This window comes from Malaclemys terrapin, chromosome 5 (assembly GCF_027887155.1).
Source record: "Malaclemys terrapin pileata isolate rMalTer1 chromosome 5, rMalTer1.hap1, whole genome shotgun sequence".
In the NCBI taxonomy this organism is placed as follows: domain Eukaryota; kingdom Metazoa; phylum Chordata; order Testudines; family Emydidae; genus Malaclemys; species Malaclemys terrapin.
In genome coordinates, this window is record NC_071509.1 from 118,523,172 (window position 1) to 118,537,272 (window position 14,101).

General features: G+C 40.5%; 1 protein-coding gene across 4 annotated transcripts in view; it reads right to left on the reverse strand.

The window, feature by feature from the left end:
* WDFY3 (WD repeat and FYVE domain containing 3) overlaps positions 1-14,101 on the reverse strand; it is a 292,238-nt gene that overhangs the window by 66,177 nt on the left and 211,960 nt on the right. For all 4 annotated transcript variants that reach the window (XM_054029392.1, XM_054029390.1, XM_054029391.1 and 1 more), the window contains 5 exons: positions 11,640-11,774; positions 8,600-8,779; positions 5,916-6,149; positions 4,647-4,746; positions 1,118-1,278 (listed from right to left, as the gene is read on the reverse strand). In XM_054029392.1, the coding sequence (XP_053885367.1) occupies positions 1,118-1,278; positions 4,647-4,746; positions 5,916-6,149; positions 8,600-8,779; positions 11,640-11,774 (810 nt within the window). The remainder of the gene's footprint in view (positions 1-1,117; positions 1,279-4,646; positions 4,747-5,915; positions 6,150-8,599; positions 8,780-11,639; positions 11,775-14,101) is intronic.

The following is a 14,101-nucleotide window of genomic DNA, read 5'->3' on the forward strand; positions in this document are numbered from 1 at the left end:
AGGTCATGCTATGAAGGTGCAGACTCAAAAAGGGGAAAAAAAGAAAAAGGCTGAGGAGAAAAGCCCATATATTTCCAAAGACAGAGCACTAACAAGAAAACTTTCATTGCTCTTTTAGTCTCCTCTCCCAGTTTGGCATGAGAATGTCTAAACACTATGTATGCAAACCTGCAAATCCTTTGGTATGTAGCAGCCTAATAAATTTCTCTGGAGTCTTCATGCACTAATGGCTTGCAAAATAACACCTAAGATTGTTCATATCTTCAATAATATAACTGCCAAATAATTTGTGGAGGGCCCAAGATGTTGGGGATGAAGGGGGAAATCTTGTCCTGAGTTGTTTCCATTCATCTAGGCATTTATATCATGTTTATCATCATCACACTGCCAAAGAGAAAGATAAGGTGGACAACCGTCTCTTTCACCATGCTTGCTGTTAAGGGGGTAAACTATGCCAGTCCAAGTTGCAAGGCAAGACCGCACAGGGCTCACAAAGGGAGAAAACTAAAAACTTGACTTTCTTGCTTATGTTATATTAACTTAAAAAGCTTTGCAGGCTAAGGAAGTTCTAGTTTCCTTCAAAATACAGGCAGTCCTCAACTTTATGACGTTTGATTTACGACAAACAGCACTTTCGACGTTTCTGAATTGACACCCTGATTTGACTCATGACAATTGGTTTTGACTTCATGACGCTCAGTCCTGCAATGGACTGTCTTGCAGTTCCGAGTTACAACGTTTCGACTTGCAACGCAATTTTCAGGAACCAATTGTGTCGTAAGTCCGAGGACTGCCTGTATTAAGTTAAACTCCATTTTAAAATGCGCACGCTATTTTAAAAATATTCTCTTACAAAAGACACCACACCTTGGAATCAGCACCAGTAGATGAAATTATGCAAAAAAGCCTAATTTATTTATTTAGATATTTACAAGCTATAAAAAAGCATGAGTGTGCATCTAATGCTCTGGACAATCTTTTAAAACTAATTAAACAAATATGCTTTCTCTGGGGCTGGGACCATCCTTTTGTTCTGTGTTTGTAGAGCACTGGGGGGTCCTGGACCATGACTTGAGCTCCTAGGCACTATAGTAATACTACTACTACGAACTGTTACCTGTGCAATTAGCTGAATGATGAATTCTACAAGAAGTTTGGATTCCTTGTTGAACATGCCCTGCCAAAGCTTATCCACCACACGCTGTGTGAAATAAAACACATTGTTCACCAGCACCTGGTAACTACCACCACTTGTAATAGGCAGAGATGCATCTTCACCTAAATTACAAAAGAAAACAAAAATGATTTAAACAACAACAAAAAACAAAAACCCTCTCCAACCACCTATTTGTGTTCAGCATGCCCAATAGCTTTCTAAAGACTAATTTCTTTATTCTGCAACATGGAGAAAGTGCTACAGTCATCTGAATGAAATGCTACCTGGAATTGCTAGTCAAACAAAAGGAGCTTAATGTTGTATGCAAGATATTTATTGAACTGTAATAGTGGCAATTTGAAGTGGGCACTGAAGGTATATTTTTAATCACAGACCAAAACAAGGAAGGAAGAAAAACAATGCATATTAAAGGATGTGTTAATATTTGTTGGGTAAGGCTTTACTCCACCAACTGATGTCTCTCTAAGAGGACAGAGCAGAGGCACACACGTACAACTCCTTGTGCTCATGACTGAGTTCATGAAGTTAATAAGATGATCTTTTGTATCCGTTATTGGTCTGATATAAGAGAAGCATCATGGACACCTGATTTTGTTCACCTTCTGGAGCATGATGGCTAACAAGATCAGCACAACATCCACGCCATACCCAAGTCTAAAGCTACTGAAAGGATTCAAGGAAATCTGAGGCCTCCACACAGTTGCCTCACCACAACCTCCCCAATAACATTTTTCCAAAGAAGGAAATTCAGATAGGAGAATAGTTGGTGAGACTGTTCCCATCAAGAGATGGTTCCTTAAGCATGGAGACATCCTATCCATCATTTGAGGATTCCTGCATATTGGTCTCCCAAAGGAAGGCACTAAATCTCCATGAATGATGCACCTCTATATTTCTCTCTTACACATACACAGCACCTAGCACCGGGGACCCAAAGTTGCCACTGTAATACTAACAACCACCAAGTTAATTTGATACATCAAGCTTATAATAGGAAGGTATATCTTATTTTGTCTAATGCCCAATGGTGTGTGTATTCACCTGCTAACATGAACACCTATACTTCATTTGCACATGAACTTACACACTGTTAAAAAAACAAAGAACATGCTTGTGTGGGTTTCTTCCTCATGACAGGAACAACAATTCCACGTCTGAGTTCACCAGCAACAAAAAGTTAAAGTGAATTAGCGTTCTCAGCAGGATGTACGTCTGCTGACACAGATTCCAAGAAGGAATAAGAATTCGGAGATGAATGCATGTAGGGAGCTGGGGACTTTCAGATGGAGTGTACTATTTACTAGAAATTGTTCTGTAGATTGTCATGTTGATATTGTTCATATTAAACTAGTGCTGAACAAAACCATTTCCTAACAAATAACAGATCTTAGTTTACATCAACAGTCAAAGTCCCCGGGGTGTCTCATGCATTCATATGCTAAGCACAGCCCTTGCCATAAGCTCTGCTAGTTTCCTGTTTCCTTACGACTAGCTAGTAGCTAGCTCTTATACTGCTGATGAATGGAGTAGAAGGAAATAAGGATTCCTCTTCCTGCTTCTGCAACCGCATGAGGCTGGCCATAACAGCAGTCCCGACACTTGGGGAATATAGGGGCAGTGCCTCAAACTGTTTCCCCCCAGGAGCAATTGGGTAACAACCAGATGAAGGCATGGCTCTGCCCTCCACCCCAAAGGAGATGGTCGGGCACCCTGGATGGGGACAAGAGCATGCTACTCCCTTTAAATGGGTTTGGTAAATCACTTCCCCCTCAAAAGCAACCGCCCGCCCTCAAGGGATGGTGCCGCTCTGAGTCGCAATGCCTTCCAGTGCTTGCCCACAACAGGAGGTTTATGCACAGTCCCTTACCATGGGCTTCGTGCACATAGCACAATCTAGTCCTTTGTTAATACATACAGTGATTTTTAAAACAGTTGGTATCTTGCTCCCCACTGGCCCTCACCTGGTAAAAACTGAGGATCAATAGGAGTTCTACACCAACTGTATTTTATTTTTTAATAGAGAGCTTATTCTGAGGCACTGTAACAAGCTGATAGTGTTTGCCTCAAACTCCCCACCATTAGCAGGTGTTGATCTTGCTGGGAACTATTACGTGGGTTGTGTTCACTCACTGGTGCAGTTGACTTGTTATCCCTCCCCCCCCTCCATATACAAGGGAAGTGAGAACATTCCTCATGCAGACAGCTAGAATTTAGAACAGACAAATCTTGAAGAAAGAAATCCTGGGGAGAAGGCTTCAGTTGAACTGACGTAACTAAAAGTGAAGGCAAATCTGAGGAGAAGGTTTGATATGGTGCTTCATGTACCATTATTTTGGAATTACTGTTAATAAATTGGACCCTAGGAGGTATAACTTTTTGGATCCTGCAAATATTTAGTTTTGTTTAAAAAGAGATATAGCCCCATCCCTGCATGCTTCTCCATTCTCTCTGGTTCCAAAAGAAGATACTATCTCCTACAGATGACTTCATAAACAATAACCATAGAAAAGGGAAGCAACACTTGACTGAAAAGAGGCTGCTGCCATTTTTAATAACAGCCTCCACAAAATCTGTAATTGGTGAGCAGGGGACAGTGACAAATTTGTTCTTTTCTGACACTCCTAACACCAGACTAGGAGGAAAGGGAAGGACAGAGGAGAACTTCAGTCTCACCCTAAAGAGATGAGAGGAGATAGAGGAGTTAAGCAGAAAACCCACAAAGGCCTCAGAGATCCAAGTTTGGCCACGGAGGAGGGATTGGGGAATAGGGCAAAGTGAGAATTCCTGGGGAGTTCAGCTGATGAGTATGAAGTCAAACTGGGCACTAGTCTCAGAGCCATCTCAATGATCATCTGCCTCTCCTTTGTCGGTCCTTCATACTGCCATCTAGATAACAAGGTTTTCAGGGAAAAGGACAGTGTCCTGTTGTGTTTGCTCAGCTCCTTCACACTGAGGCTCTAATCCCACAGAGTTCTCTTGGCTGTTGCAGTAACATAAATAAAATAAAAGATGGGAAAGGAAAAAAGGCCAACTTTTAGCAATCTAAGCCCCAGACACAACTAAAACTGGGGGAAGGGCCAGCCCTCTGTTGAGGGGAAAAGAGCATAATTGATGGTCCAGGGCAGGGATGATAAAATTCAGTCCCATTTCCTCTTGCCTCCTTTCTTAGCCAATTTTTTTTTGGTTCATAATTGTAAAACATGCTTCACCTGTATAACACTTTTTGAACTCCTAACTCCTAACAGATTGGGCATGATGGAGATTTGCTGTCATGAGTGTAAGAAAAGTAATATATCCCCTTACATATCAAGGGACAAAAAGATACAGAAGATAAGGAGAAACGAATCTTAAGGAAAGGGAGAAGAAGAGATTAAAAACAAAAACAAAACCACCGAAGACTGATGTTGGCTTTGGTAATGGAGAATGGATGACATGTGCATCAATAAATGAAAAGGAAATAAGAAATTACCCAATAAAACATCAGCTGCAAGTAAGTGGTCCATCACACTGTCCAAAATGTAAGTCTGAAACTCTTTCTGCTGCGTCCTTGTTGATCTTTCAGGGGAAGCCTACAACACATAATCAATAGTTAGAGAAAGCTGCTTTAAGGAAAGAGCCGCAGAACAGAAAGAGATGCCATATGCTGACAACTATGGTTATTCCATGGAAATTTTCACCTTGTTAGGTACATAAAATCTAAGGAGGTTATCAATTATTTATTTGTTACAAATAAAAACATCTAATTTTCTGGAACACATATGACTGGGACCCATCCAGCTTTGGCAAGAGAGGGACTGGATGATCTTTCTCCCATTTCTGACTTCTAAGCCTCTTGGACTACATTTATCCAATTATAACCCTGCCTTACTTTTATAGCAGAGACTTTAAGTTAAGTTTAAGGATGGAGTTCAATCCATGGGTTGCACTGTATCATTTTATACTGAATAGAGTGAGCGTTATTTTCATTTCCATAAGGCAGATTTCTGTTTTGCCAGCCTATTTTCTCTGTAACAGAAACTACTAAAATATTAACAAATAATTTGTTACGATATTTGTAATGGGAAAAATAGACTTATTTCCTTAGCTCACACTGGCACCCACTAGTGTATGTCACACTTAAATTAACTATTTGAATGAATATATAAACCCAAAATACTTTTTTTTTTATTTCAATATTAGCTTTGGGATAGCGACACAAACACACTTCTGAAGCTCACACAGAGAAACCATGAAGGTTTTGGAAAGCGACACTGCATACAAGGCCTCTTTTTCTACCTGCTCTTTAAGAGGCAACAGTTTTATTTCAGTATATTGCTAATCCTACCTAGCTGAATGTTCTCTGCCGGCGTACCCCAGGACTGTAATATCAGTACCCTTCCCCGCCATGCCACACTGTCTGAGCCAGCTCATCAGCTTAAATAATGAATTACCACCTACATACGGATGTCTTTTAAATAACCTCTCCATGTTTGACTGGGATCGTATCTCTTAAGTTATTTTTAAGCTTCAAGGTATTAAACAACCGAGAGCAAAAAAACAAAACATTAAAAAACATGAGCACGTAAAATGTCTCTAAACTCCATTGGTGGATGTTAAATGACAATTTAAAACCATTATATAAACCAAGAGTAGTCCTGATATTCAACATTTAATACAACCTGAAAAAACAACCGCATACGAAAAAAAAGTTTCATATGAAGTTTACTCTGTAAAAAGAGCAGGAAAATAGCAGTCCTACCTCTAGCAGGAGGTCTATTAGTGGAGTCTGCTTGCTAGCAGGTGTGAGGCAGAGGTTATCTATTATGAGCACACGCATGAAGTCAAACACAAACTTCTTGGCAGGATGGTTGGTTAGGTAGGTCTTGGAGCCCACATTGCAGTACTCTGATTGGCTCCTGTTCATGCCAGTGTCGGCTGCAAATGCTCTGAACTCTTCAGCTGGGGATCCAACTTCATCATCAAGATCAGTAACCTGTGAAAAAAAATCAACATGTTAAAACTCTACAACTTTGTCATTATTTCCTTAACTGCTACTGTTTTTTTTTCCATATTATTTTATGTTTGAGTTATTTATTTACCCCATAATTCTGTTTCTCTGAAGATACCTTTTTTGAAAGATGGTCATGCCCAGGTCTCAGCTCCCCAGTGTGAAACAGGATGAACTCCCCAGCTCTCTCTCTTTTTTTTTAAATATATACATATACATACATACATTTTGTGATAATGAAGGATATCATGGCAATTGTGAAAGAGTTCCTTGTAACATACCATTACATAAAACTATATGAGCAACATAGCAAGATTGCTAATAATGAACTTTAAATACAATCTAAGAGAGGCATTCCAGTTTAGGAGGATTTCCCTACCCCACCTTAAATTCACTAATGGGTACAAACTGTAGTCTTTTGACAACAGTTGAGATTTACCAAAAGTGAACAAATTTCTAACTCTAGCTAAGTATCATGCACATATGGAAAGTATAATACATATTTGTTACTTAAGGGGAATATAAGTTTTGAAAGACTGACCCAGGCATTATTTTCACTACTATCCATAGACACTATTCAGGTTTTTCAAGTTATCTTAAGATCACAAAGGAGTTGGGCAGAGATATTTTCCTACTATTCCAACATTTTCCCACATTATACACCAAGTCACTCCTCTCATTCTAAACAGCCTTACAGATATTTCATTTCCATCACGCCTTTGGTGGGAAAAAGGTAAGAGAGTTGTAATTTCACAATTAGCAATCTGTTTTCTGTAAAGTAATTTACAAGACATTTATAATTTCATAATTAGCACGCTGCTATATGCAATATATTTTCAGTTCATGTTAACTGAACAAATCAGTTGAAGTGAATGAATTATGAGTGCACCTATTTCAAAAAGACACACTAGTCTGTACATTTCCAACTCTGTGCCTATACCTGGGTATGGTGACATTAGGTCAATAGTTTCATCTACTAGAAGTAGTTTGTGAAGGGATATTATTCTTCATTAAACTTCTTCACATCTCTGGTTATATTTTTGTCAACATTTCAATCAATACAACTGTGCTACAACATCAGCCATGGATAATCACTCTTTTCCTTTCCCTTATTTGCTCTGTAAGCATGATGGTGTGATCTGTAATGTGACATTCAGAGTGAAGCAGCCAACAAGGAGGAAATTCCAACAAGTGGCATGTAAAGAAGGCAACACAAACAACGGAACTCCTACCTCCTCTTCAGGTTGGAATGTAACATCTATGGGTACATCTACACTGCACACTCCTTACAGCAGCATGTAGAGTATATACACTGCATATCTTCTTTGCATGGGTATAACAGCAGTGTAGATGGCGAGGCACTGTTAGGTGAGTAAAGACATGCCCCAACCCTTAGGGTCTGTACCCCACATAGCTCTCTACACACCCAAGCAGCCTCAGCTGTCCACATTGCTATTTTTAGCAATGTAATGTCACACTGCTGAGTGGCTTTCCATTACAGGGAAAGGCTTTGGCAGCGAGGAGGCAACAGGGAAAATCTCCAGCAGCTCCCTCGTGCTGGAGTCTTTTCCCATTGCTTCCCCACTGCCAGAGCCTTTCACGGACATGTGTAGCAACACACTGCAGTGTGGATGCAGCCTGCTTTTCACTATGGCATGTGGCTATATGTACCTACTGCCTGCCACTGCCAGTGGTTTGCAGTGTAGATATAGCCTTGGATAACAGAGGAAAGATGGTCTTGTGGTTAAGGCAGTGGAGAGGAATTTGAGAGAACTATGGTTGTAGTTTCCAGGCTTTACCACATGCTTCTTCTCTGACCCTGGGCAAGTAAATGAAGCTATTTGTGTCAGTTTCCCTACCTATGAAATGGGGCCAATATTGCCCCATCTTACCCAGAAGGGGTGCTGAAAAGGGTAAATTCATTAAAATCTCTGAGGTGGTCAGACAATGCACCAAAGAAAAATATTCTATAAAATGCATACATCTCCCCCAGAGCAATGAATTGAAATTTCATAGTAGATTGTGCAGCAACTGACCTCCAATTTAGCGTTAAGTTTTTTTAGTCATTTGTTCATATTACAGATCAAGGCCTGATTAATTTCATCATCTAATTAGACATAAAATATTTTCTTTAAATGGTGAAAAATAACACGCTCTTGGTCTAAGAATCTAGGTATAAAAGTTCATCTCAGATCAGTAACAATCCCTTTAAAAAATGGAGTTCATAAAAGAAATGCCAACAGGACCTCAGAGAAGCATAATGTGACCCTACCGTAACAACCATTACATACCTACTTCTATCTTATGAAGAAGTCTTTAACTTGTAGCCTATTCACCGTGGCTATGCTGTCAACTGGCTAAAATTTGAGGGAACTGACAGGCAAGTGAAAACTCAATAGCCTAGCTGGAGTGTATTCTATTTTTCAATTACCTACCATCTCAGAGTAAGGTCGGATGTTGAAAGGAAACACGGTTGCTGCCAATGCACACAGGAACTCTGGACTCATCCACATTGAAGTCAGGTCTGGAACATTGTGATACAAATATCGAAAGAACTGCATCAAGGTCACCGGATATTCTCGAAGCCAAGACCCTTCTTCCTCTGACTGCCAAGGCTATGTTGAAAAGAAATTGCAAAAATTATTGTAGATGGCAATAGTTAAAAAAGAACTCTCTTTCTAAAGTACAGTAGCGCCTCACAGAACGTTGTAGTTATGTTCCTGAAAAATGCAGCTTTAAGTGAAAGTGAACGAATCCAATTTTCCCATAAGATTTAATGTAAATGTGGGGGGTTAGGTTCTAAGGAAATTTTTTTGGGGCAGACAAAAGGCATTATATACTGTACAGTACTGTACTGTGGTTGGGAAGTGCCCCTGGCTTACCCCACATAGGCACAGCCTAATTGAACAGGAACGTAACATTACAACAATGTTAAGCGGGATGACGTTAAATGAGGAGTTACTGTAACGTATTTTCTTAAAGAGCAATAGCTGTGTCACAGTGCAAGCACAAACGCCACTTGACAACTACTGGTATGTCTAACCTATTTCATGTTATGAAAGAAAGGAAATAACTTTCCCCATATAAATGTAACAAATTTCTAGCTCATTAATATTTAATGCCTATCGGCATGCAAAGAATAGCATATGATTTTTTAAATGTAATATTAGGATATTATATCTAAATCTATGCTGCCTACGCACACAATTATTCATAGTGCCTTTAGCATGCAACTGCAGTCTCAGAATTGCTCTCTCTTGGTGCTATTGCACCACACTGAAAAGAATACAAATACAAGGGGAGTAACATGAACATAAGCTATCAAACACGAGATAGAGCAGAAGTCTTAACATAACCCTCCCAAATATTATTACATTTCTTAAGGCAATTCAAGATGAGACTCAGTCTCTTGGGTGGTGGGAAAAAATACATATCTTACTGATGAAGAAACCAGAGACTCGGTCCAAGAAGTTTGCTAGGAGATGCTTTCTAAGGGGGAGGGAAAGTGGCAATACAGATGGAAGAATACCACCATCCAGGGCCGTCCTTAGGCATACGCGGCTGTGTAGGGCACCTGAAAATTTGGGGCACCACCGGGACCATAAGTCCCGAATTCTCATCTTGCCAGTGGTGCTCGACTGCCCCACTCAGCTCCAGGCCCCGCCCACACTCTACCCCTTCCCGCCCTTGCTCCACCCCCGCCCTGCCTCTTCCCTGTTCCTCCCCTCCCTCCTCGAGCTTGAACACTGCGAAGCAGCTGTTCGCGGCACTCTGGAAGCACTGGGAGGGAGAGGGAAGAGTTGGCAAGCGCAGGGCCACCAGTGCGAGAGGAGGGGGGCAGATGGTGGCTTGGTGTTGGTGGGTGCTCTGCACCCATTAAACTTTTCCCGAGGGCGCTCCAGCCCCGGAGCACCCACCCACAGAGTCCACGCCTATGACTGGGGCAGCAGGTAACAGCAGGTCAGCTCCCATACTCCCAGCGCATGCTGCAGTCTTCTTACTAGGCAGAAGGCAGGTGCCATATTCACAGAGCCGAATGTGCTGGTGTAGGGGCACCAGTATTCACAGAGCCAAATGCGCCAGACTGGGAGTCTCTTCTTGCAACCATAATCCCTGGTGGAGTAGCAGAGTGATGTGTATCCATTAAAACAATTCTCTCTAAAACGCAGATTGGATAATTTCTGCAAAAGTGAAAGAACTATTGCATGGGAGATCGTTTGAACAGATACACACACCAAGCCTAAGTAAATATGGGAATGTCAAACTCTCTCTTTTGATGAGTTTAGAATCAGCATTTAAAAAAAAAAATACAACCCACATTTCCTGGCACCCAGTGGATTTCCACCAGCATGAAGCTATTAATAGTCAGTGGACTTGTCTGTATGTGGATGCTTCTTCATGCACAAATCTTTAACTCACATAGCTCCCAGCAGATGGGCATTGAAGTCTTAAATATTCCCCAATGATGTAAATCAGAAAAGAAATTTCCTAATCTCTGCCAAGGGCATTTTATCATCTCCACTTTTTTGTGAAGTACAAAAAAAATCCAATTTTTAATGTGTTTGAGTGAAAGTACTATTAATCTTACAGCCACTGGCTCAAATGAATGAACTGTAGGCCCAGGACAATTTTAGATGAGTAACAAAAGGCCAACTATGAGCAGGCTTGGTAAGATTCAATTTAAATCATTAGTCATCGGTAAACGTTGATTTCTCATGTCACACAAATTGACGGCTGCGCAGGGAGCCCTCTGAAGCGCTGCTGTCATGTCCCCACTCGCTCACTCACAGCCAGGAGTATGGGGGCCATCCTCAGGGAGGAAATGTTCAGTAGCAGCGTGGCCTCCCCTGTGGCCAGGGATCCATTCTCCTACTTGAGGCCCTGGCTGAAGTTCTCTGTTCTGCCCCACCAGGTCCGCAGCCTTCCCCATACCTTGCACCCTGCAGCTCCAGTGTCATGATCATGCTCATTCACTCATTGGCTTGGAGTGTAGCCATCCCTGGACAGGAGCCATTCAGCAGCAGGGTGGTTTCCCTTGCACCTTGGAGCTCGTCCTCTTCCTTGGAATCCTGGGGGGTCATTGCTCCACCGGGCCATGACCACAGGCCCTCCCCGCACCTTGTGCCTGGGTGTTTCAGGTCCCTGGAGCCCTTCTGTCAGTGCTGGGAGCCCACTGCAACCCCTGTCAGCTCTGCCCTAGCCCTAACACCAACCCAAACACCCTTAATTTACCAGAACTTTTAAAATAGTTAAAAATTTTAAAAGATGCTTAAAAATAAAAATTGATATTGTCAGATTAAAAAAAAACAAACCAAAAAATAAACCGCCAACCTAAACTATGAGACAGATTTATAATTCTGGTTTGCAACATTGTTCAACGAAAAACTAGCCTTTCTAATCTGTTTTTTGCATTAAGGAGTTCAGTAGAGACGAGGAGGTGTGTATAAATGGGCCCCAAGGGGACTCTATACTTACTGAATTCAGCATGCTCCTGAGCATTCCCAATAATAAAAAGGCAGCTTCTGTGCAAACATTGTTGATTGAAGACACCACAGTGCCACTGGAGGCAGGAACTCCAAATATAAATGTCCAGATAGAATCTAAATCAAACTATTGGAGGTGTGAGGGAAGAAAAAGAGAAAAGCCAAAATTAACCTTTGTTCCTATGCAATTTGATTGATTTTCTGCTTTTCTCTATTACCAATGATTTGTTCACTTATTTTGACATGATAGATCTACCTAAGTACACTAAACCGTGTTCTCTCCAAGCTTCAGCCTCAAAGAACTGCATGAAAAGATCATGGAATTGTTTGAAAATCATCACAAGGAATTGTCTGAAAATCCCTCTTCCCGATGAACTGACAGAACTAAACATCTTTTTTCTGAGTCTTTCACAAGACTGTTCCAAATCTCAAGCAAACCTATCAACAGAATGCTGTACTAATGCTGTCACCTCAACTTACTTGATCAGTTTTCAGAACAAAATCCACAATGTGCTGCATATTTAAAAAATAAACATGCTTTTCCATCAAGTTTCAAGAATGTTATTACAAAACAAAACAAAACAAAAAAAACCATAATTAAACTGAAAGACCAGAGCCCCTCCCCAAAACGATAAGGTTGTTTAAAAACCCTGATCAACCTCTGATTTTAAATTGCAATTAAAAAAACTTAATTGATTTTTAAATCAAAAGTTGCACAGCTGTTGTACTCCTTCAACTAAATTCAAATTCATCTAAAGGAAAACCAGAATTTGAGGGATTTACCTCAATATAGGGTAGACATAAGCCTTACTGACCAGGGCTATCATGCATTAATGTTTATGCAAATCCAGATGTTCAAAAGAACATCTTTATCTACAGATACTGCTCGAATTTTTATCTTCTATTTAATGCTTGTAAAGGGATGTAAGTGCTAACCAAGTCCATTCTAAAGTGCAATTTGTCAGTTTAGAGTAGGAATTTTCCCTGAGGACCACAGAAACCTAGTCATCCTAGTTTTTTTTTAAATACACGAATCCCTGACACACATATATTGTACCAAAGAATTTGAAGAGCAACTAGCAAAAGACAAAAAATTTTTTTTCTAAGTACATCAGAAGCAGGAAGCCTACCAAACTATCAGTGGGGCCACTGGACAATCAAGGTGCTAAAGGAATGCTCAAGGAAGAAAAGGAGAAGCTAAATGAATTCTCTGCATCAGTCTTCACTGCCGAGGATGTGAGGGAGATTCCCACACCTGAGTCATTCTTTTTAGGTGACAAATCTGAGGAACAATCCCAGATCGAGGCATCAATCAAGGAGGTTTTAGAACAAATTGAGAAGTTAAACAGTAATAAGTCACCAGGACCAGGTGGTATTCACCCAAGAGTGCTGAAGGAATTCAAATATGAAACTGTCCAACTACTAACTGTGGCATATAACCTATTGCTTAAATTAGCCTCTGTACCTGATGACTGGCAGATAGCTAATGCAACGCCAATTTTTAAAAAAGGCTCTAGAGGCAATCAGAGGCTGGTAAGCCTAACTTCAGTAGCAGGCAAATTGGCTGAAAGTATAGTAAAGAAGAGAATAATCAGAAACATAGGTGAGCACAATATTTTGGGGAAGAGTCAACATGGCTTTTGTAAAGGGAAATCATAGCTCCCCAATTTATTAGAGTTGTTTGAAGGGGATATTTGGAATTTCAGAAAGCCTTGACAAGATTCCTCACCAAAGGCTCTTAAGCAAAGTAAGCAGTCATGGGATAAGAGGGAAGGTCCTCTCATGGATCAGTAATAGCTTAAAAGATAGAAACCAAAGGAGAAATGATTGGTTAGTTTTCACAATGGTGATAGGTAAGTAGCAGGGTGCCCCAAGAATCTGTACTGAGACCAGAGCTGTTTGACGTATTCATAAATGATCTTCAAAAAGGGGTGAACAGTGGCGTGACAAAGTTTGCCAACGATACAAAAATCACTAAAGATAGCTAAGTCCAAAGCTGACTTTGAAGAATTACAAAGAGATCTCACAAAACTGGTGACTGGATAACAAAATGGCAGATGAAATTCAACGTTGATAAATGCAAACCAATGCATATTGGAAAACATAATTCCAACTATATACAGAATGATGGGATCTAAATTAGCGGTTACCACTCAAAAAAAGACTTTGGAGTCATCATGGATCATTCTCAGAAAACAACCTGCTCAACGTGCAGCATCAGTCAAAAAAATTAATCAAATGTTAGGAACCACTAGGAAAGGGACAGGTAATAAAACAGAAAATATAAAAATCTCACTATATAAATGCATGCTATATCCACACATTGAATACTATGTGCAGTTCTGGTTCCCCAATCTCTAAAAAGATATACTACAACTGGAAAAAGTACAGACACAGGCAACAAAAATGATTAGGGGTATGGAACAGCTTCCATTTGAGGAGAGATTAAAGAGT